The sequence below is a fragment of the Crocuta crocuta genome, unplaced genomic scaffold, assembly GCF_008692635.1.
Source record: "Crocuta crocuta isolate KB4526 unplaced genomic scaffold, BGI_CrCroc_1.0 scaffold41, whole genome shotgun sequence".
In the NCBI taxonomy this organism is placed as follows: Eukaryota; Metazoa; Chordata; class Mammalia; order Carnivora; family Hyaenidae; genus Crocuta; species Crocuta crocuta.
The window spans coordinates 14,435,308-14,457,294 of record NW_027529428.1 but is presented as its reverse complement, the minus strand read 5'-3'; the positions used below and the strand labels follow the sequence as shown (position 1 = coordinate 14,457,294).

The window sequence follows — 21,987 nt, the reverse complement described above, 5'->3', positions numbered from 1 at the left end:
AGCTCCTGCCCTCAGGAAGTCTAGTAAATCACCCGTCTCAAGCCTAACGCCTTAAGGGACAAGAGATGGTGTCATGGACAGTAAAATCTGACGCTTGACACACTTGGGATCGTGTCTCAATTCCTCAACTCTCCGGGTTGTCAAAAGGTGTGTTATATCCCAACCCCCAGAACCTGTTAAAAGAACTTTATTTGGGAAAAGAAGATCTTTGCCAGGGTCACTTCCTGTATTATCTCAATGGGCCTTAAATCCAACGACGAGTATCATCCAAGTGTGTGCTGTTAGTTTCTTCATGGGAAAAGTGGGGATAATATCCTAAGTAGAGTCTCATTTCCTGGAGTGCAAAATGGGTAATAATGCAGCCTGGAGAAATGAGCAGACGTTAAAAATGACATTTACCGAGGGCTTGCGAAGATCATTCACTGTGCTAAGCGCTATGTATGATTTAGCGATCTCTAGTTTAGCGACCTGGTAACCAACATTCAGAGAAATACAGTAATTTGCCAAACCACACAGCTAGCAAGCGAAAAAAAAAACAACCAGGGATTAAAATTCAAACAGACGTCCGAGAAATCCCCTTTATCCTTCNAAAAAAAAAAAAAAAAAAAAATCAATTATTTTGGTATTAGCTCAGGCGCCACCCCAAGACTCAGCTTCAACAGACTCGTGGGCGAGAAGCTGCTTTCCTTTCCCCGGCCTGGGAGCGACAGGGTTAAGGACGTCACTCTCGGGGGCCGGTGATGCGTGATCGCCCTACGGAGCCTGTCAAGGGCCAAAATCCGTGCACTGCGCAGCCGCGACGCCTCTGGATGAAGTGCTGGAAGCGGACCAATAGAAACGCCGGATTTCCGTTTTCCCTGCTGATGCCCTTCCTTTAGCCCCACCTCCGTCGCGCAAGAAGGAAAAGGCGGGCTGGGGGCGGGGCAAGTCGAGGAAGCGGAAGCGGCGCCGCGGAGCGAGGCCCCCGCCTGCTTCGGCCCCACGTGTGCGGTGAGTGCGGCGGCCTCGGCAGACGCCCCTCCGGGGGTTCCTTCGCCCCCTGCTCCGCGCTGCGGGGCGAGGGTCTGTCCGAGCCGCCAGCGGGTAGAGGTGCTCGCGCCTGTCCCCGCTGGATAGTCTTCGGTGGCTTGTTCTGTTCTGGGAGACGCGGGCGGGTCGCGGCCCCTCTGCCTACCCCTTGGCCCTGAGCGGGGCTGCTGGGTTGGCCTGAGCTGCCTCCGCTCTGAAATCCCGGCGGGTTGCCGTCCGCCGCTCTGCTGTGTGTGTGGCAAACATCCCCTCCACCCTGTGCACCCAGTTTGCATCCTGAATGTACAGTTAGTTGCACGTTACCAGCGCTGGGGAGGACACGAGCTGGGTGCCCAGCTGGAAGATCGGGGAGAATGAAGTAGACTTTAAGCTGATGCTTGTAACTCTGAAGTCTGGAAGCCCGGGGAAAACTACTTTAAGCAGAGACAGACTGCGTCCCTGCGGGGGCACCTCGGGAAAGGGGATACCGATACGAGATAAAGTTAAAGGGGTAGGGTGGCCGCGGTTCTGTGAGGCTTTAAAGGCCACGTTCAGTGGTCAAGATTCGATTTCCATTCAATGGGGAAACATTCCCGTTTCTGTTCTCATTTGCAGAAAACTTTGGAGGCTTGTAAGGAAGAAGCATGATAGACCCAGGTTCTCTTTAGAAGTTGTATATAATTTTGATTATTATTGAGTACATAATTGAAAAGTAATGATGGTTTGGATTAGGGTGGTAGTAGTGGAGGTGGAAGTTGACCAGTTAGAAGTATTTTTAAAGGAGGTTCAGAAGAATTTATGAAAAGATTGAACATAGCAAACCAGGGAGAGGAAAATGTCAAGGGTAAATCTTAGATTCTCATAAGATGGTGTGCCCCTGGCTGAGATGACAAAAATAGGGTGGGGTGTCATCGATGAGGACGTTATTGTTTGGGGGTGTGATAACGATTACAGAATTTCATTTTGGATTTGATAAGGGTGATTTGCGTGTAAGACACGAAACAGCCGTATCAGGGAGACAGACCCACAGGTCTAGAACCCAAGAAGTTCCGAATGGGAAATAATTTGGGAGTCCTCTGCATAGAGAGCCATGGGAGTGGATGAGATCACTTAGAGAAAAATGTGGAGAGAGGGGAAGATTTGAGAAATGCCACTACTTAGAGGTTGGGTATTGAAGATTTACCTCTCAAAGTTCAGTGCTAAGCTTGTTGAGAAGGTGGGATCAGGCCCCTGCCCTTCTGTGTCTGGAAAAGCTTTGCAAATTCATTCAAAAATTGGTCTCTCAGCTTTGGCTTTTTGAACACTTCATATGTAATTGATTATAACAATTATGTTGTGTTTTATTTTTTTAATTAAAAAAATGTTAATGTTTTAATTTTGAGACAGAGAGAGAGAGTGTGAGCAGGGGAGGGGCAGAGAGAGAGAGAGGAAGGGGCACAGAGACTGAAGCAGGCTCCAGGCTCTGAGCTGTCAGCAGAGAGCCTGACGTGGGGCTCGAACCCACGAACCATGAGATCATGACCTGAGCTGAAGATCGACGTTTAAGTAACTGAGCCCCCAAAGCGTACCAGTTATGTTGTGGTTTTTTGTTTGCTTCTAGTCCACCACTTTGAATTTCTTCTTCATAATTTTTTTTCAATCCGATAGCTTTCTAGCACATAGTGTGTGGGTACGCAGGATGTTTCAAGTCCAAGGTGTGAAGTTGTAAGAAGGCCATCAAAATGTGCCAAAAAGGATTAAGGAGAATCATTTGGGAAAGAAGGAAGGCATGTGGAGGAGAAATAATAAATTCATTTAAGGGCATATGGGTGGTTCAGTTGGTTAAGCGTCCAACTCTTAATTTTGGCTCAGGTCCTAAGTTTGAGATCCATGTTGGACTCTGTGCTGACTGCACAGATCATCCATGGAATTTTCCTCTCCCCCTTTCTCTCTCTGTCCCTCCCTTGCTTGCTCTTTCTTTTGTGCATGTGCGTACTCTCAAAAATGAGTAGACTTTAAAAGAAAAGTTGCCATTTAAGCTGGATTTGAAGGGTGGGTAGGATTAATATCTGATAGAATGTCTTTAAAGTTTGGATCCTGAAAAAGAATCGTGGAAGAAATCTGGCTTCTTTGTGTTGTTTATGATGAGAGTTTGTTAGGGCTGAATTTTGGGTGACGCTTTGGTTGGACATTTTTCGTGTAGGCAGTTGGAAACTTGAAGATGTTGGAGGCAGGAGATGGTACGAAATTGGTGCCTTTGTAGAATATTTATCAGGCAGCAGAGAGGGGATCACAGCAGATCAGATCCAACAGCAAAAACCAAGCTGAGGGAGAGATAAGGGGCCTGCATGGGGAAGAGCGGAAAGGGAAAAAGAGGAGACAGTTCCGAGAACCAAGGAAAGGCGATGGTTCGATGTGATGGTGCAGCCTCCCCAAGCAAATGCATTTGCCCAAGTGAAAGAACTAAGGCCCAGAAGGCTGTCTATATGCAGCTTGACTTCATTTATATGACCTGTTTGGAAAGAGGCGAAACTAGAGGGACGGAAAACAGATCAGTGTTGCTGAGAGCCAGGAGGAGATGCTAGCAGAGGGGCTCCCCTGGGGACTTTCTGGAGCTCTCACAGGACCCCAGGCACTGTGGTGGAGGAGACAGGACTCTGCGTTCGTCTGAATCCGCACCGTACACCAAAGAGTGAGCTCCACCGCGGGTGAAAAAAAATCAGCCATCATGTCTGGAAATGGAGTGCAGACTGCGAAAAATAAATCTAACTTGTTTGTACAAACCTATAAAATAACCTTGCTGATTGGAGTGGTGGGGGGAGTTGACCTAAGGAATTTTGAGAAACAGTACTGTAATGGAGGCTGTGAGGGGAAAGAAAAAAGGCTGTCAATAAACGTCATGGTAGAGTTGGTTGGTAAGTTTGTTTCCCATGGGTGTACCGTGTGGCATTCTGGAACTACGTGTGTGCTACGCAGATCAGTGGATCAGTGGTGGATGCGAGGAGGCAAGTTTCTCCTTGTCGGGAGGAAAAAGATTACAGACTGCAAGACGGGAAGACCATAGTGGACCCTGTGGCACTTGATTAGAGTTGGAGACATTAGTACGAACTCACTGGATAGATAAAGAAATACAGGCTTCTGTGTCCATGTATGTTAGTATGCAGACCTGGGTATCCCCAGCCCCGTCGGGTGAAAAGCCCTAGAAGCAGTGACATGAAGCACACTCAGCACTCAGATCCTACCATTCTCCAAAGAAGGAACCAGTGTTCCTTGGAGAAATGGCTGGTTTCAGGGCTCCTGCAGGGAAGATGCAGCATGAACTTGGAGCAAGTGCCAGGAAGTGAGGGCGAGGGAAACAGACCTGATGGGCCACGTCACAAAGCCACAAAGTCAGAAGCAGCCCGGGAGGTTTCCCGTTGTCCAAAGCTAGCACAGGTTAAGCAACAAAATAACACAGGATTAGCTTTGAACCCAAGTAGTGAAGTATGTGTGAGGCCATCCTGATGTAAATATGTAAATACTACATCCTGATGACATAAATGGAGAAGGAACAAACTCCCTACAGAATTAAAAATATCAGAGGTAGATGTAATGGGGGAGGTAGAAAATCACCAGGAATACACTTCAGGAGCTGCTGCAGGCAGGAGCCGCTGGGGTTGCTAAAATCAGAGGGAGAAACAGGAGATTTGCATAATCTCTAAATATATTGCCCCAAATACTTAATCTTTGCTGTGGTGATTTTTAACAGACCGACTTTAGCCAAGTTTACTCCTCACCCTAGGGTAGAGCTTAACTTCCCTCCCCTTGTGTGTGCCGAACTTAGTAACTTGCTTCTCGTCCGTAGAGTCTGGAAAGGAAGAAATAGACTTGACAGTGGAGAAGTCTGGCGAGCACTACCTTAACCAAGTGATCAAGGTTAGTATCTGCAGTCAGTACTACTATGACCTGGTGAGAAGGGCACCGCAGCTCTGTGATACTCTTCAGGAATATCCACACCACTCTAGTCACCAGCAAATCTCAGGCAAACCCCGAATGAGAATATTTTATGAAGTGCCTGACCGACTCTCTTCAGTGGCATCTCGGTCATGAGAAAGAAGACCGAGACACTGTCACTGTTATGCCCAGATCGCGATCTCCCCAAAGTCCCAAGACCACCAAGGAGTCCGAGTCACGTATGCAAAGGCAAAGGGCTTTATTACGGGCTTAAGCTCGGGCTCCCAGATCTCACCAGCGCCGTGGATCCATGCTGAGAGCCCTGAACAAGGGCAGAGTAGGGTCTTTATGGGGTTTGTGACAGGGGAGTTACAGAAGTTGTGACATGGGAACAGTGATCCAATCATAATTCTACAACATCATTGACAGCGGGTTTGACCATACACATTGTCTAGTGTATTCCTTACTTTTGGCGGGATCCAGTTACAACGTTTAGAGTACCTTTAAATTTAACCAATCACAGAGCGAGCCTAGGGTCTTACTCAGCGACTAAGGGGTTAACTTTAATATTAGGTAACAGGCTCCTATCTATAGTTTCTATCTCCAGGCCTCTCCCTCAGTAATGTGGAGGGTGGTCGCTGGCCTTTCCTGATTGGGTGTTGCAAGGGTGGTTTCTCCTGCCTTGGGCGGTGTGTGTCTGCCTGATAGTTTCTGGGAAGCTGAAACTCAGGCCTTCTAGTTTAGAGGGGAAACTTAAAGCCTGTCATGGAGTCAGTTTGGTTTAGACTTGTGGCCTTACATCACAGCTCGATGGAAACTAAGGAGCCCCGATGACTAACTGCAGTGGGTCCTGGAACAGATGAAGGACGGGCGATTTCCGGAGTTAATCGTATTGTACTAACGGCACTGCCGTAAGATGTTAGCGTCAGAGGAAGCTGAGTGAGGCGTTTGCTAGAACTTTCAGTTTATCTTTCCAAACTCTTGTTTGAAACAAAAATCATTTGAAAATGAACAGTTAAATGTAAAGAAAAAATACATAAATGCCTGGATTTTTAGACTAATAAAGCACAGAAGAATGAAGAGATGCAAGTGTGGTTATGATAAAGCAGCGAAGTGATGAAATGTCCGTACAGTTGACCAGTGAGTGAATTAAGGAAACGGAGTAATTCAGGGGCCTTCATTTTAAGAATCATAATAGGAAAGCCTAAATTAAGCTGCACTTTGCTTAGAGCTCTTTGCAACCTTACTGGTCCCTTGAGATGTTTCAAGAAAAAGGGACTCTTCTATTAGGGTTGGAAAATCTTGCGTCCTTTATTTAGGCTGTGCTTGGTGACTGATGGCTGAAATTAGCAAATGAAAAGAATCTCAACAGCCTTTCTTAAAAAGCCTAATTATTTTCATTTAATTCACTGTTTCTCAAATACGTGCCTCTTTGAACCTTCTCTTTTTCTTACACTCACTAATCATCTTGCAGAATTAATCTCTTGAGTAGAAAATTATCATTTTAGAAATACCTGGTTTTGTCTAGGAACTTGTAACATCTACTCTAGAGGGTCAGCCTCAGAGCTTTAGAAATGAATGTACAACTTTGGAAGGTAGAAATATAGCCAGGTGACATTTGCTGTTGATAAAGTCTCTGCTTTGAGGAGCCTCAGGTAATTAAGGGGTTTTCTGTTATGTGTCCTGTGCTCTCTGGACCCAGACGTGCCCTGTTAGAGGTCTTCCAAATGAAATATTAAATATCCCAACATAACCTCACTGAAGATCTTTGGAGATCACTGAAAATGACTGGTTACCTCTAGAAGAATAGCAGATTAAACATTTGAAGTTAGTCTTTGTTTTAGCTACAGTGGTATATACATAGGGGTCTCGGAGGTAACTTTTGATTTTCTTGCATTAAATTTGAATACATGCTTAAGTGCAACCTTTTGTTTCTTCTGGACTTTTGAGGATGGAAACCAAGAAATCAAATGGTGATATTGTCAGTTATTTTTAATGTTTATTTATTTATTTAAATTTTTAAAGAATGTGTATTTATCTTTGAGAGAGAGAGAGAGAGAGAGAGAGGCAGAGCATGAGCCGGGGAGGGGCAGGAAGAGAGGGAGACACAGAATGGGAAGCCGGTTCCAGGCTCTGAGCTGTCAGCACAGAGCCTGATGCAGGGCTCGAACCCACACATCGTGAGATGGTGACCTGAGCTGGAGTTGGACGTTTAACCAGCTGAGCCACGCAGGTGCCCCTGTCAGTTTCTCATCACAAAGTCATCCTAAGTTATGAGAACCGCAAACACTGACCCTTGAGTGACACTTGTATCATATTGAATGTAATGGTCTGTGTTTACCCAGAATTATTGCTAAAGTGTTGCCTCCACATACATCACACACTAGGTGTGCCTGTTCTTCCTTTCTGTGTTGGTATTTCGTTTATTTCCACTTTTAAAATCTTAGAAGCAGTGACTTTGTGAGTCCATGGTATACCCAGGTGGTTTGTCCTGCATCCATGAAGCCCAAGGACTAAAGGTGGCCCTGACTGATGACTCCTGCTTGGGTGAGAGCAGTCCAGTGATCCCTTTCGGGTTTTGTTTTTATCTTCCAGAACCGCTACGATGGAAGTTAAAGGGGGAAAGAAAATCACAGGAAAAGGTGCGAAGACACCACAAGAAAAAAACAAATTTCATAAGAACAGCGGTAAGATAGTCACACCAAACCATGTGGCAGAGTNGAACTGGAGGTGGGGGGGGGCGGTGCTGGGGTGGAGGGGCCTTGAGCAGATGCCATCTGTATTCCTGGGTTGGGATTAGGGAGAAGGGCGAGTTCTTGTGTCTGACTTTGCGTGTTCCCCTTGGAACTAAGACATTTAAGAAATTGCCAGCGAAATGTGGTGGTGCTCTACTCACAGAAGCCCCCTGATCTTAGCTGTGGATGCTGCTGCCTCACTGTCGTCATTAATTTACCGCAGCATTTCATGTTATGTTCCAGAAATTGTGCCTGAGTAATGCCTACCGCTGATCAACTGTCTTCCGAATTTCTGGCTGTGAAGTCTGTATTACGCCATCAGGTGTCAGTATTGCAGAACGGAAAAGTCAGGGGCTCTGTAAATGCCTGATTCATCTCCTTTGTGAGGTGCTTGGTTTGCAAGCTTAGTTAGCCAGAGATTTTTATCGAGTCCCTATATCGTGGGCTTTGAAAGAAATGTTGGGTTGGGTTGTTGTTGTTGTTTTTTTAATTTTTTTTAATGTTTTATTTATTTCTGAGAGAGACAGAGTAAGCAGGGGAGGGTCAGAGAGAGAGGGAGGCACAGAATCTGAAGCAGGCGCCAGGCTCTGAGCTGTCAGCACAGAGCCCGACGCGGGGCTCGTACCCACGAACTGTGAGATCATGACCTGAGCCGAAGTCAGACGCCCAACCAACTGAACCACCCAGGCGCCCCGGAAGAAATGTTTTCAAAATTAGAAATTTGGAAAAATTAACGTCTTTCATTCAGTATCATATTTAATAAAATAATAATATCCTTAAGTTTTAAAGAAAACCCTTTAATTTTAATTTGATATGTAATTTAATATATACTTTCTCCTTTTTTTGAAGTTTATTTTGAGGAAGAGAAAGAATCCCAAGCAGGGGATTCTGCACCATGCCTGGTGCAGAGCCCAACGCAGGGTTGTGTCTTACCATGTGAGATCATAACGTGAACTAAATTCAAAAGTCAGACCCTTTACCAACTGAGGACTGAGCTACCCAGGCACCTGTAACATATATACTTTCAAAATTTTAAGTGTTTGTTTTATTCTTAGATCTCTGTTATGTTATTGAACCACTGAAAATTCTGCACGAAGACTTGAATGACAAGGAGTCATTAAAGTAGATTACAAGACACATCAATAATATTTTACATTATCAAATTATATGCTTACAGTAGAAACACGCCTGACTCACAACCGTAGTTATCTGTAGGATTTGTGGATTATTTGTATTACGCATTTCTCTGCTTTGTCGATTTTCTGTAGTGAATGTGTATTCCGGTTTTACAAGTCAGAGAAAGCTTTAAAGGTCTGTTTTGGGGGTGCCTGAGTGGCTCAGTCAGTTAAGTGTCCGACTTCGGCTCAGGTCATGATCTCACGGTTCGTGGGTTCGAGTCCCGCGTCGGGCTCTGTGCTGACAGCTCAGAGCCTGGAGCCTGTTTCAGATTCTGTGTCTCCCTCTCTTTCTCTGCCCCTCCCCTGCTCACGCTGTCTGTCTGTCTGTCTCTCTCTCTGAAATAAATAAAACGTTAAAAAAAATTTAAAAAAAATAAAATTTTGTTTTGATTTTTTAAAAACTTCTCCGTATTTGAGAGGAAGACAATGTGTGTTTCTCTAAGGAACGTGCTATTTTGTGTAACAGACGCAGCCCAGTGAATAAAAGACATCTAAGCTCAGGGTCACTGAACTCTAAAAATTATTCATTATTGTCCCTAGATTCTGGTTCGTCAAAGACTTTTCCAAGAAAAGCTGTCAAGGAAGGTGGACCTAAAATCACACCTAAGAACTTCGAGAAATGCGCCACAAAACCCGGGAAAAAGGGTGTAAAGCAGTTCCGAAATAAGCAGCAAGGGCCTAAGATACCCAAGAACAAATTGCAGCCGGCAGACAAATTTGGCAGGAAGAGGAGATCCCAGGCGGACGCTGGAAGTGGTGGTGAGCACTGGTGCCCCAGCCCCGTGGCCGTGGCCGTGGGCGGAGCCCGCCCCGCCTGCGGTGCTGCCCGCACCCGTGTGCGCTGGTCTGCAGGTCCGGGAGAGGCCTTGCGTTCTTGCTCCCTGACCGGCGGCGTCGGGGCGGGGGTGGGGGGTGCACGGGCTGGGAGACGCCCGCAGGCACCTGCTCTNTTGGCTTGCCTTGGCTCCCAGCCCCCGCCCGGGGTCCCGCTGCGGGGCTCAGCCAGGCCGAAGGGCGCCCCCCGCAGGCCCCCGCTGAAACGGCCCTTTCTGTGCACCGCGTTGTAGCGACCGGTCGAGTGGGTGAGCCCGCAGATGGGGGAGTCTGCTGTGCACGTTGCCAGGAGGTGGGAGNCTCTGATCTTCTCTAATGAGAGCCTCGTTTCCCTGTGAGATGTCTCGCCACTGCGTGTTAAACACGGTGCCTTCCCACGTGAGCACCTATCCGGCCGTAGCCCTGGTTACTCGTGCTGTGGGACGTCCCCTCCTGACCCTGATTTGATTTTCTCATGCTTTCATGTCAGCACAGGCGGGGCCCTGGGTACTAGAGATCCCCAAGTTGTCTCCTACCACAGCCTAGCGCGGTAGATGTCAAGGGCACCCCGAGGTTTCTGGACTTAACACGCGCTCTGGGTCAATCCTTGCCTCCTCCCGTGTAGTGCATGAAGCCCTAATGTGAATAGGAAATGTGCCCTCTCTTTCTGGTAATCTCTGATTCCCAGCCAGGGAACAAGGAAGTAAACAGTAAAGGAAATAATTAAATACACTGTAGTGAATTGTACCGCAGTTGGGCTGTTAAAAATTATGTTGTTGAGAAATAATTTTGTTTCATGGAACAATACTTACAGTGTAATGTTTAAGCGAAGCAGTAAGATCTTGAGTTTTTAAAGATGAATATAAAACAGGCATAGGGAAATGGCAAGCAGATAAAAAGTTCCTAGTTACAGTAGGTTTTGAGGGGATAGAATGTTGCTGCGTTTTCCAGGTATTCTGTAATGAATGCACTTTCTAATAGGAGAAGGGGAGAGGTTTAGAAGTCAGTAATTCTCCAGAGGGTTCTTTACAAGACACTCCCGTAAATAATTCCCATTTTATTAAGTTGTTCTTTGTTAGGCCTCATTGGGTTTTTTGAGTCAGTTGATAAGGTCCTTAGATTTTGAAGGGGAAAAAAAATACTAGTAGTAAGATACAAGACTTCCAGAGCATTATTGCAGAGAAGACAGACATTTTGGTCATGCCTAGTCGTGGAGGTGTGAGAAGGGCCGCTCGGCTTCAGCATGGCTCTACCACTTGGGATTCGCCTCAGCTTGGACAAGGAGTGGACCTACTTAGCGCCGTGTTTCCCTGATGTGAAAAAGGACATGTGAATAGTACCCACCTCACAGGGTCTTTGTAAAAGTTAAAGGATCTATAACAAGCCTCGGAGTACTGACAGTGTTCATACTTTCCCCCCCGTTTTAGATTGGACTACATTTTGTTTCCATTAAGAACTGATTATACCTGAAGTCCAATGGCTGATGTTTAAAAAATTTTTTTAATGTTTATTTAGTTTTGGGAGACAGAGAGACAGAGTGCAAGCGGGGGAGGAGCAGAGAGAGAGAGAGAGAGGGAGACAGAATCCGAAGCAGCTCCAGGCTCTGAGCTGTCAGCACAGAGGCCGACGCGGGGCTTGAACCCACGAAGCTTGGGATCATGACCTGGGCCAAAGTTGGACGGTTTAACCGACTGAGCTACCCAGGCACCCCTGTGACGTCTTAAAGTAGAATTTGTATTTTACAATTGAAAAAGATGCTTAACACTTTTCAGTTGCTTTTACAATCCTTTTAATTTTGTTTTTTCCTGACTGAGTGGTTGATTGATTCTAACCAAATTTGAAATGTATAAACTGCTCAGAAAATGAAAGAAAGTGTAAGTTTACAGTGAACGATGTTTATCCCTTTTTAGTTTTTACAAGGAGTGTTGATCCCGGTAAGTGATTGCCCTGTGTACCCAGTTTGTTCTGGTTTGTGGCCCTTAGAACGTTACATATAATTGACAGTCGTTTCTGTTCTGACTAGAATCAGCAGCCAAGAAACCCAAGTGGGATGACTTCAAAAGGAAGAAGAAAGAACTGAAACAAAGCAGACAGCTCAGCGATAAAACCAACTATGATGTCGTTGTTCGCGCAAAGCAGATTTGGGAGGTCTTACGAAGGTAATGCTCCCTGATGGCATCTTCGTTAGCGCCTCGGAGAGGTTGGAGGGGTGTGGGCGCCCCTCATCCGTAGTGAGATGTCCTGAGGTGGACCGCACGCACTTGGGTGATGCAGGGAGAACCCAGCACTCCAGTAGAGGCATCGGTATCGGAGGTCATCCCACACTCGACGTGTGTGGGGCCCATAGGGTGGTGTCAGATATATTTATGAAAATACATGAGCATTAAAATGGGTTGGAAATTTCTTCCTGGGAGAGTTCTGAGAAAATGAAGGACAATTTCTTATGGGCTGCGTTTTGAGATACTTAAGTCTTTGGTCTCTCAAACTTGTTTTATTATTTCCTTGACATTTGAGGTTTGGGCTGTGAAGATTTAAATTGATGCATAAAATGATACCTTGTGAGATGAGTTCTTGTCTTTGAGAAAATTACTTTTCTCCGGCTGCTGGAATAGTAATTTAACATTGGAGGCTCGCTGCCTCCGAAGAGAAAATCCCTCTAGCCGGGCAAACATACTCTGGTATGGTTTTTGCTTTCTTGTGTTGGAAATAACGTCTTTGCTTAAGCTATGTTTCCTCCTTCTTTATTCTCATTTATAGAAAAGACTGTGACAAAGAGAAGAGAGTCAAGTTGATGGGTGATTTGCAGAAGCTGATCCAAGGGAAAATTAAAACAGTAAGTAGGCAGCCTCGTAGTGGCATCTGTAACAACTGAGGCCTGCCCGCTCTCCGTAAAAGCTGGCTGACCATTCACGACAGGCACAGTTGTGGTTGTAAATGTATTTGGCTCCAAATTTCAAATACCTTTTATAGTACCGACTAAATAAAACCTTTCGTAGTGAGGGACCTTACTCCTGGGGAGTGATCAAAATATCAATGATCTGGCTATGTCATTCTTTAAAAATTTACTTGTAAGTCAGTGCTCTTCAAAGTTACCTGAGGAGTATATTAGTCCAATATGATGTGTTAGAATAGCCTGCTCCGAACTCTATATGATCTCATATATTCTAAATTCCTGACTCTTGAATACATGATATAATCAGATGAGTACTTGCTTGCTGTTAGAAGCATCATACAGGGATCTTTAAAATATAGAAGTAGGGGTGTTCTAACCTAATTCTTGTTGTTGCCGTTTCACTGCGTTTTATAATTAGTGTCTGCCAACGCTAAGACATCTGACTCCAGGGCTCTGGGGACCCCAGGGGGACAANTGTGAATGGTGTGAGAAAATGATGTAGTTTCATTCTTCTGCATGTTGCTGTCCAGTTCTCCCAGCACCATCTGTTAAAGAGGCTGTCTTTTTTCCATTGGATATTCTTTCCTGCTTTGTCAAAGATTAGTTGGCTGTATACTTTTGGGTCCACTTCTGAGTTCTCTATTCTAGTCCATTGGTCTATGTGTCTTGTTTCTATGCCAATACCGTACTGTCTTGATGATGACAGCTTTGTAGTAGAGGCTAAAGTCTGAGATGGTGATGCCTCCCGATTTGGTTTTCTTCCTCAATGTTACTTTGGGTATTCGGGGTCTTTTGTGGTTCCATACAAATTTTAGGATAGTTTGTTCTAGCTTTGAGAATGCTGGTGCAATTTTGATTGGGATTGAATTGAATGTGTAGATTGCTTTGGGTAGTAATGACATTTTTATTTATTCTTCCCACCCATGAGCATGGAATGTTTTTCCATTTCATTGTGTCTTCTTCAATTTCCTTCATAAGTTTTCTATAGTTTTCAGCATGCAGATCCCGGGAGGGACAGTCTTTGCCACACTGCAGACGTAGGGCTAAGCAGAGGCTGTCATGTGGTGTGGAGGAATGTCTCAAAATGAGTAACTTCCTGGCCGCTGCTTTCTTACAAATGCAGCAAGAAAGATCCTTTTAGGATAAAACTTATCCTCAGCTCCAGGAGTAATCTCTTGTCCTGGATTTATAAGTATTTTACACTCAGGATCCTTCCCCAGCCGCCCTCGTGCTAATACTGCACAGCCTTGGCTGTAAGTGTGGTGACCATACCCTCACTCTGCCGCTTAAAGTGTGTGTGCCTTTCGGAGGGATGCAATCATGCGTTGCTGATGACTGTGTGCTGAGGGCGGTGCTCGCAATTGCGTGCTTAGTCTCCTTTAATGTCTTCATCCGTGATGGATATTTCTGCCTCTGGGACTCGAAGAGGTTCAGTTTTGTCCCCAGGATCACAGGGGTGGGTAGGACATTCCTTAACTTTTCATAAACTTGCCTCTCTCACCTATAAAGTGGAAATCACAGCACACTCTTGGGGTTGCTTCAGGGTCTCAATGGGAAAAATAGAGCATCAATATTGCTTGTAGAGTAAGTAATCCATATGTGCACAAAATTTTTTTAAACTTTAAAAATTTTGTTTTTAGTTTTATTAAAAATCTCTACAAATCTCCATTAAGGAAATTCTTCTGAAATGCAGAACTTTGATGGAGGTCTACCTTCATCTTCTGACTTGTTGGAACTAAAAAATTTTACAGCCAGAATGAGCAACAAATAATAAGCACTGTTGGGGCGCCTGGGTGGCTTAGTCGGTTTAAGCGTCCGACTTTCGCTTACGTCATGATCTCGTGGTTCGTGGGTTTGAGCCCCGCATCGGGCTCTGTGCTGACTGCCAGCTCAGAGCCTGGAGCCTGTTTCAGTCTGTGACTCCTCTCTCTGACCTTCCCCTGCTCACGCTGTCTCTCTCTCTCTCTCCTAGAAATAAATAAAACATTAAAAAAAAAAAAAGCACTATTAAAGTGTTTATTATTCGCGGGGCGCCTGGGTAGCTCAGTTGGTTAAGCGTCTGACTTCAGCTCAGGTCATGATCTCGTGGTTCGTGAGTTTGAGCCCCGCATCAGGTTCTGTGCTGACAGCTCAGAGCCTGGAACCTGCTTCGGATTCTGTGTCTCCCTCTCTCTCTGCCCCTCCCCTGCTTGTGCGTGCTTTCTCTCTCATTCATTCTCTCTCTCTCTCTCTCTCTCTCTCTATCAAAAACAAACATTAAAATAAATAAATAAGATTAAAGTAGGCTTGTAAAATGGCCTAGTAAAGAATAATTTTGCATAAGTCATTATTTATGGTTACTGCTGTAGAAAATTGATCAACGAGTCCTACAGCGAGGATCTGATTTATCCACAAGTTGTGAGGTGGGAGGGGTGGTGGTATTTGAAATACAGCAACTTCTTAGGGCACCTGGGTGGCTCAGCCAGTTAAGTGTCTGACTCTTGTTTTGGGTCAGGTCATGATCTCACGGTTTGTGAGTTCGAGACTTGTGTTGGGCTCTGTGCTGACAGTGCAGAGCCTGCTTGGCATTCTCTCTCTCTCCTCTCTCTGCTCTGTCTGCCCTCTCTCAAAATAAATAAATAAACAAAATGAAATGCAACAACTTTTCTAGAAATAAAATAGATAAACGGTCAGGGATTATAATAAAAATGTGAGAAATAAAGGGATTAGCTATTAATTGCCAAAGCGTGAATGTCTGTATAGATATATTTACTCGTGTAGCAAGGCTTTTAGGTCTTCTCCCTATACGTTAGGGCACCAAGGCCAAACTTTCTTGGGTTGCTTATATGAACAAACAAACAAAATTAGAGAATAATAAAATTTTTGAATTGGAAAATTTCCCTTAGGCAAAGTAACTTTCAGAGCAATGAGAAATAACAGTATGTACAACCATTACAGAGGTTTGGTTCGGTTTGCTTTGTTTTTAATTATCATGATAGGAATCTTGCAAGATGTTAGAGCTGTCCCAGTGTCGCACGGTAAGTGGCAGAACCAAAGAATGGCATTTTGTACAGTTAAGGCCAGCATTTCTACTCCCGAGTAACGTAGGCTTGATTTTATCCGTGAAGACCCTCCCTCTTTCGGGGCACGGAATTCTCAAAGAAGTAGCAACGAAACAAGCGCCGTGATAGAATTAGAACTCTTCAGAGAGGATCTGACAGCCCAAACTGTCTTCACTGCAGATGGCGTTTGCTCACGATTCAACTCGTGTGATCCAGTGTTACATCCAGTTTGGTAACGACGAGCAGCGCAAACAGGCTTTTGAGGAGCTGCGAGGTACGTCTCCCCGGTGGTAGACTCACCGTGACCCTTTATAATGAGTCACTTTTTCTCTTGACCTACCTCGGACTGCCCTGGAAAGTCCTCGTTGCCAAGGGAGAGCAGTGTGTTCTCTGCAGGGCCTTTTTTTGTTTTTATGGGTTCTTTACGCGGGCCGAGTAGGAGAGTTGCGCTCCCAGGACTGTGTGTGTACACGGCTCTCTGTTACTGGAGGGCCGAAGCGAGCGTGTCGCATCATGGTAATATATTTTGTTTTGCAGATGATTTCGTCCAGTTGAGTAAAGCTAAATATTCCAGAAATATAGTTAAGAAATTTCTCATGTACGGGTAAGTTTTTATTTATAATATATTGTTAGTTAAAAAAAAGGTTTTTTTTTAATGTTTGTTTTTGAGAGAGAGACAGACAGAGTGTAAGCAGGGGAGGAGTGGAGTGAAAGGGAAGACACAGAATCCGAAGCAGCTCCAGGCTCTGAGCTGTCAGCACAGAGCCCAAGGCCGGGCTCGAACCCACAGACCTTGAGATCATGACCTGAGCTGAAGTCAGACACTCAACCGACTGAGCCACCCAAGTGCCCCATCATTACTTTTTTAAAGATCTGGATGGCACCTGGGCACTTGGTCTGGGTCATAGTCACTAGCCCTGGGCAGATACTCGTTGAGTTGCTGGGGAGTTTGGTCTGAGAGCAATGATCCTGGTCACGTAAATGAGGATACTGCCTTCACCACTCTTAGATCTTGACGTCCTGGAAGAAGAGAAATAGAATGATCAATTTACCACTCGTTACCCTTATGTAGAAGGTGCAGGGCTGGGAGGAGCAGGTGCGGAGGCCCGGCAGGCGTAGGTGAGGGAACGTTCGGGTGGAAAGGTGTCCTGCACCAGCTGGAATTGCTTCTTGACTGGACTTGTCCATTTGAACGAAATGTGCCCCGATGTGTGAACCGTAGAAAAGTTCAGTTTTCAGAATTTTCAAAAAACAGGTTTCTGACTATAATTGTCAGCTACCCGAGTATGTTAGGATGTAATGTAAAGACTTGTTAAGAAGTCCTTTCTTTTTTTTTTTTAAGTTTATTTATTTATTTTGAGAGAGACAACATAGTGGGGAGGGGCAGAGAAAGAGAGGGAGGGAATCCCAAGCAGGCTTGAACCCACGAAGCCATGAGATCATGACCTGAATCAAAACTTAAGAGTCCGATGCTTAACTGACTCAGCCACCGAGGCGCCCCAAAGTCCTGTTTCCCATCTTTCACCTTCCCTGTCTGTCTGTCTCCCCTGCTTGTTCATGCTGAACAGTTTAATACGGGGTCCTGGCGCTGGGAACACAGAGCTGGCCACCGTTCTCTGCGCATTTAAGTCATTCAGGTCTCCCCTCAGCCGTGTCCTCTCGGTGACGTGACCGAAGAAGCCGTGTCACAGAATTCAGGAGCTTGCTCAGGAGCTCTCNCTCCCCGCTCCGTCTCCCCCTCCTGGTGGGCCACCGCGCACACTGATGGGCCGGTTTCAGGAGAAGTTGGGTTTTGTGACTGCCCTGCTGTCACTGCTGCTGTCTCGCCTCCTTGGGGCCAGGAGCAAGCCGCAGACCGCGGAGATCATGAGAAGCTTCAGAGGGCACGTGCGGAAGCTGCTGCGGCACGCGGAGGCGTCCGCCGTCGTGGAGTACGCCTACAATGACAGGGCCGTCCTGGAGCAGAGGAACATGCTGACCGAGGAGCTCTACGGGAACACCTTCCAGCTCTACAAGGTGGCAATTCCAGAACGTTCCTGCTGACGCTGTTACTTCTCCGTGGGCTCTTCCTGACCTTCCAGCGCCCTGTTCTCAGAATGTATTTTTGCTTTGTCTGGTCCGCTAAGAGGCCTTTATTCCCTTGGATTATTTTCTGTCTGGCGTGATGAGCGACTGATCAGACTTACATTTCCCTTTCTCCGGGGCACAATGTCTAAATCCCCTTTAAATTATACTGCGGTGTTCCTCTCTCCCGAGCGCTCCTTGTGATGCTTCAGTACAGCCGCTTCCAAGGGACTGAGGTAGAGAGAGGGCTCTTCGTAGCTGGCACCCCCAGCCGGCTCAGGTCCAGGGCCTCGGGCTCCCTGGAGCTGCCTTCTGGGTTTCTTTCTGCGTGTGGACTGTTCTTCTCCAGGTTATTTCTAGGGAGGAGGGGAGGAGAGAGAACCAGCCTTGGGCCCAGTACAGGGTCCAGTCAGATAGAGGCCAGTAAGGGGACTGAGACAATGCAGGGATCTGTTTCAGACCTTGGGACATAAATGTGCACATCTGTCTCCGGAGATTGCTTCCCCACCATCAGGTTCAGCTTCTGGCTAGTTTCTGCTGTAGCCGGCACTGGAGGACTATCCATGGTGGCAAGAATCTGGGAGCTGACTACTTGATGCTTGTGGAAGTAGGTGCCAGGTGCCCGTTGGCTGGTTGAGCTGGACGGTCGTTTAGCCTGCCTCTTGAAGTACATTGATGGTACAGAGCGTGAGCCAGAGAGCCAGCTTACTCCACAAGTGTAATTACAGCGGGGCTTTCCTTACGTGACTATGGGAAATCTGAAATTTATATTGAGCTTATTTAAAATAACTATAAATGATTTTCTTTGCTGTGATGATGAAGAAACATTAAAATTACAGGGTTTGATTTTTTTTTTTTTTTCTTTTCCTCTTTACAGTCTGCAGACCACCCAACTCTGGACAAAGTATTACAGGTACAGCCAGAAAAACTAGAGCTTATCATGGATGAAATGAAGCAGATTCTAACTCCAATGGCCCAAAAGTAAGAAGCCAGCTCTTTTTGTGTTTTGTTAACAGATGGCATTCTGACTGATGGCATCTGAAATTTTTGTATCACCCTTACAGAGGGAGGGAAGATAGTTTCCCAAAGAGATCGTATTGTTTGAATCGGATCGGAAAACTCAGTTGCTCGGGCCTGTGGCATCCTGGGAGTTGGTTCCGTAGTGTAGTGGTTAAGGCGTAGCCTTTGTGACCCACGCTGCCAGGGTGTGAAGCCTGGTGCGCCCCCACTCCCCCTCCCCGGTTCAGTTATTAAGTGTGCGGCATTGAATAACTCAACCTCTCTGTGCCTCAGTTTCCACATCTACAAGATTGGGATAATAGTAGTACATATTCCAAGGAGGGTTATGAAGGTTGAAGGGGTTAATGTTTCTAAAACACTCAGAAGCAGTGCTTTGCCCATGAAGGCAGCGTGTGCTTCCCAGCTGCGTAGACACTTGTCAGCTTGAGGTCTCTGGTGCCTTGATCATGAGCCTCCACCGTACGTGTGAATACAGCAAGTGTCGAGCTAAGAAGCCTGATCAGTCAGGTGGCGTTGCGATCACTGATACCGTTTTGTTCTTGTCATGTTTTAATTGCACTAAAATTATTTTATGAAACTAAGCCTTGTGAAGGGTGCTTGACAGAAAGAAAATAGCTGTAAACATGGTTGCACGTAAGGATTTCTAATCACGTGTCCATTATTGGGTAAAGAAACGTAGATGTCCTTATTGCACGTGGTGGAGAGTTTTCAGAAGACGATTTCACCTTTGCTGTAGATACTAGAACTGTGTACTCTGGTTTTGGTTCTAGTGGAAGACACTAAAAGATTTTTACCATCTGAAAGTTTGTTGTTTTTAATTCTGTTTATATTACTGAAAAGATGCACTCTGCCTTAGGACAGACTACATTTGGCTAAAACCATTTTGCTTGCTTTGGTTATTTAAAATTATTTTTTTAATGTTTTATTTATTTTTGAGAGAGAGATAGAGACAGCGTGAGCAGAGGAGGGTCAGAGAAAGTGAGGGAGACACAGAATTAGAAGCAGGCTCCAGGCTCTGAGCTAGATGTCAGCACAGAGCCCGACGTGGGGCCCGAACCCACGAACCATGAGATCATGACCTGAGCTGAAGTCACATGCTTAACCGACTGAGCCACCCAGGCGCCCTGCTTTGGTTATTTTAGCACAGCTGAGGTTACCTCTGTCTCTATTATTTCGGAGGCCAGCCTGACATAAGCTCTTTTCGTTTCCTGTCTTTTCAGGGAAGCTGTGATTAAGCACTCATTGGTGCATAAAGTATTCTTGGACTTTTTCACCTATGCACCCGCAAAGCTAAGATCAGTAAGTTCTTGCCTTTAGTTTTTAAGCCAAACGTAGAGGAAGAGCCACGTTAAAATGTAAAAACACTGCTTTAACATACATTGTCTTTTGGAAATTTTAAACAGAGTTGTTTCCTTATGTAGAGAAGATAAGGCGCTATGCTCCCTTTGAGCAAGTTTCCTAATTCCCTTTAGATATTTGCCAGAAGACCGTTGAACTGACTGTAGTTTTATGGATTTTGTTGGGTTTTTATATTTTAATTATAAGCCAGCTACTGTCCTCCTGCTAACCACACTGAAAACTAACAGGTACTTGACATTCAGGTACTTTGAAGCGCACCTGTGCTGATACAAAAATGATGTCGACGTTAAAAGGCTAGGGGGGTCCTCAGTAAAACTAAATGGACTGTGAGAAACTGGACCTTATATGATAGAAGGGAAGGAATAGAGAGGGAAGGTAATTTGTACTGCCCTTCAGGTCAGTGATGGGAATACAAATGAGAATTCATCATTTGCTCTCCTGAACTTTGCTTGCCTCATCACACTGTGAACTCATTGCCCGTCTGTCCTCATTTTATTAGTAAGAGGTAACTAAAATAATGACCCTGACTGCTTTTTAACAAATGTGCCGGATTAAGCATTCGTAGGAATTTTGACCCTCTCACCACTGGCATTGAGCAGAGAATTTTCCAAGAGTAAGCTGCTCACCTCAGTTTGTGGTTCAGCAATTACAGCAGGTGCCATTGCCCTTCTGGGGATTTCTCTTTCTTTTCTGCAGTGCACCGTATCTCACAGTCCTGGATTTCTTAAGGTGAAACTGTACTTTGAGAAATGAGAATATGAGCCCTGGAATATATTCAGTGGTGGGAAGTCTTTGTTATTGCTATTAACTTCAGTGTTGACTGTATTGATAACAACACCAGTGGGAACGTAGTGTGAATGTACCGTAATGAGACGTATCTTCCCTGGCCTTGGCGTTCACTCTCCAGCTGGGTAGCTTTGATAGCTTTGAATAGATTCCTGAGTTTAGATCTGTAAGCTGAGCGCTGTATTTCCGAGACCCAGCCTGGGATAAGATTACAAAATCGGTAGGGGGGGGTCTCTTTCTTGGCCAGAGACATTGTCTATATTTTATTTATTTAGTATAAATTTTTAAGTGGTGAATGGACTAACGTGGAGCCTAGCAGAACTGTCAGATCTGGTTTACACCTATGTGTTAGACTTCCCGGATGTAGTTAAGAGCTTATGTACATTGACCATGCAGAAAGATTAAAAATAAGCTAAGTCACCTTGTAAGAAATCAATGATTGGGATTTTCCTAAAGGGGGTCGTTGATAAATGAGGACCTAGTCTAACAGGCTAATTATTCTTAGGGAAATGTTAGTTAAGTGTTTTTACGGTGAATTATTAAAATGATTTCCAGAAGTAATCAATCCAGTGACAGACTGAAAAAGAGAAACTTTTGCAGCCAAAATTAGCGTTTTATTTTCTGCTCGTTACACACATGGCTGTTTTAGGGAAGAATATTGTATTTAGCTTAGCTGGCTTTACTCTTAAGAACTCCCTTCTCCGTCTACAGCCACTTGGTAGCTTCATTCTTCTTGAAAAGTCTTTTAAAATATACTACACACATACGTACTTTTCTCAGTAGATATTGGCAAAACTCCTCGGGTATCTTAATAGAAATTGCAGACTACCAGTATTCACTGCTCTCAGGGGGCAAAAAAGATGGGTAGGAAAAGATTGTGTGTCTGCATGCATCTCTCCAAAATTAAAACTTAAATTGTTGGCTACCTCTACTCTGTGTGGTTCTCTGTGTGTAACTGGTCCTCAGTGGAAGATTTTAAAAAGGCAGGCGGAAACAATGAAATAAAGCCATGGTGGCGTTTGTTCCCCAGGAAATGATCGAAGCCATCCGCGAGGCGGTGATATACCTGGCGCACACACACGATGGCGCCAGAGTGGCCATGCATTGCCTGTGGCACGGCACGCCCAAGGTGAGTGTGCGCTTGGGGCTTGACCTGCCTTCCCTCCCACCTCCCCCCC

The 21,987-nt window shown here is 45.3% G+C and overlaps 1 protein-coding gene across 1 annotated transcript in view; it reads left to right on the top strand.

Annotated features, from left to right (window-relative positions):
- The first annotated feature begins 932 nt into the window (after positions 1–932).
- PUM3 (pumilio RNA binding family member 3) overlaps positions 933–21,987 on the top strand; it is a 47,534-nt gene continuing 26,479 nt past the window's right edge. Inside the window, exons 1-12 of the mRNA XM_077759302.1 lie at positions 933–990; positions 4,832–4,902; positions 7,516–7,607; positions 9,374–9,592; positions 11,670–11,805; positions 12,404–12,479; positions 15,761–15,854; positions 16,118–16,184; positions 17,422–17,596; positions 18,522–18,625; positions 19,885–19,963; positions 21,840–21,938. Coding sequence (XP_077615428.1) covers positions 7,526–7,607; positions 9,374–9,592; positions 11,670–11,805; positions 12,404–12,479; positions 15,761–15,854; positions 16,118–16,184; positions 17,422–17,596; positions 18,522–18,625; positions 19,885–19,963; positions 21,840–21,938 — 1,131 coding nt within the window. The 5' untranslated portion in view covers positions 933–990; positions 4,832–4,902; positions 7,516–7,525. The remainder of the gene's footprint in view (positions 991–4,831; positions 4,903–7,515; positions 7,608–9,373; positions 9,593–11,669; positions 11,806–12,403; positions 12,480–15,760; positions 15,855–16,117; positions 16,185–17,421; positions 17,597–18,521; positions 18,626–19,884; positions 19,964–21,839; positions 21,939–21,987) is intronic.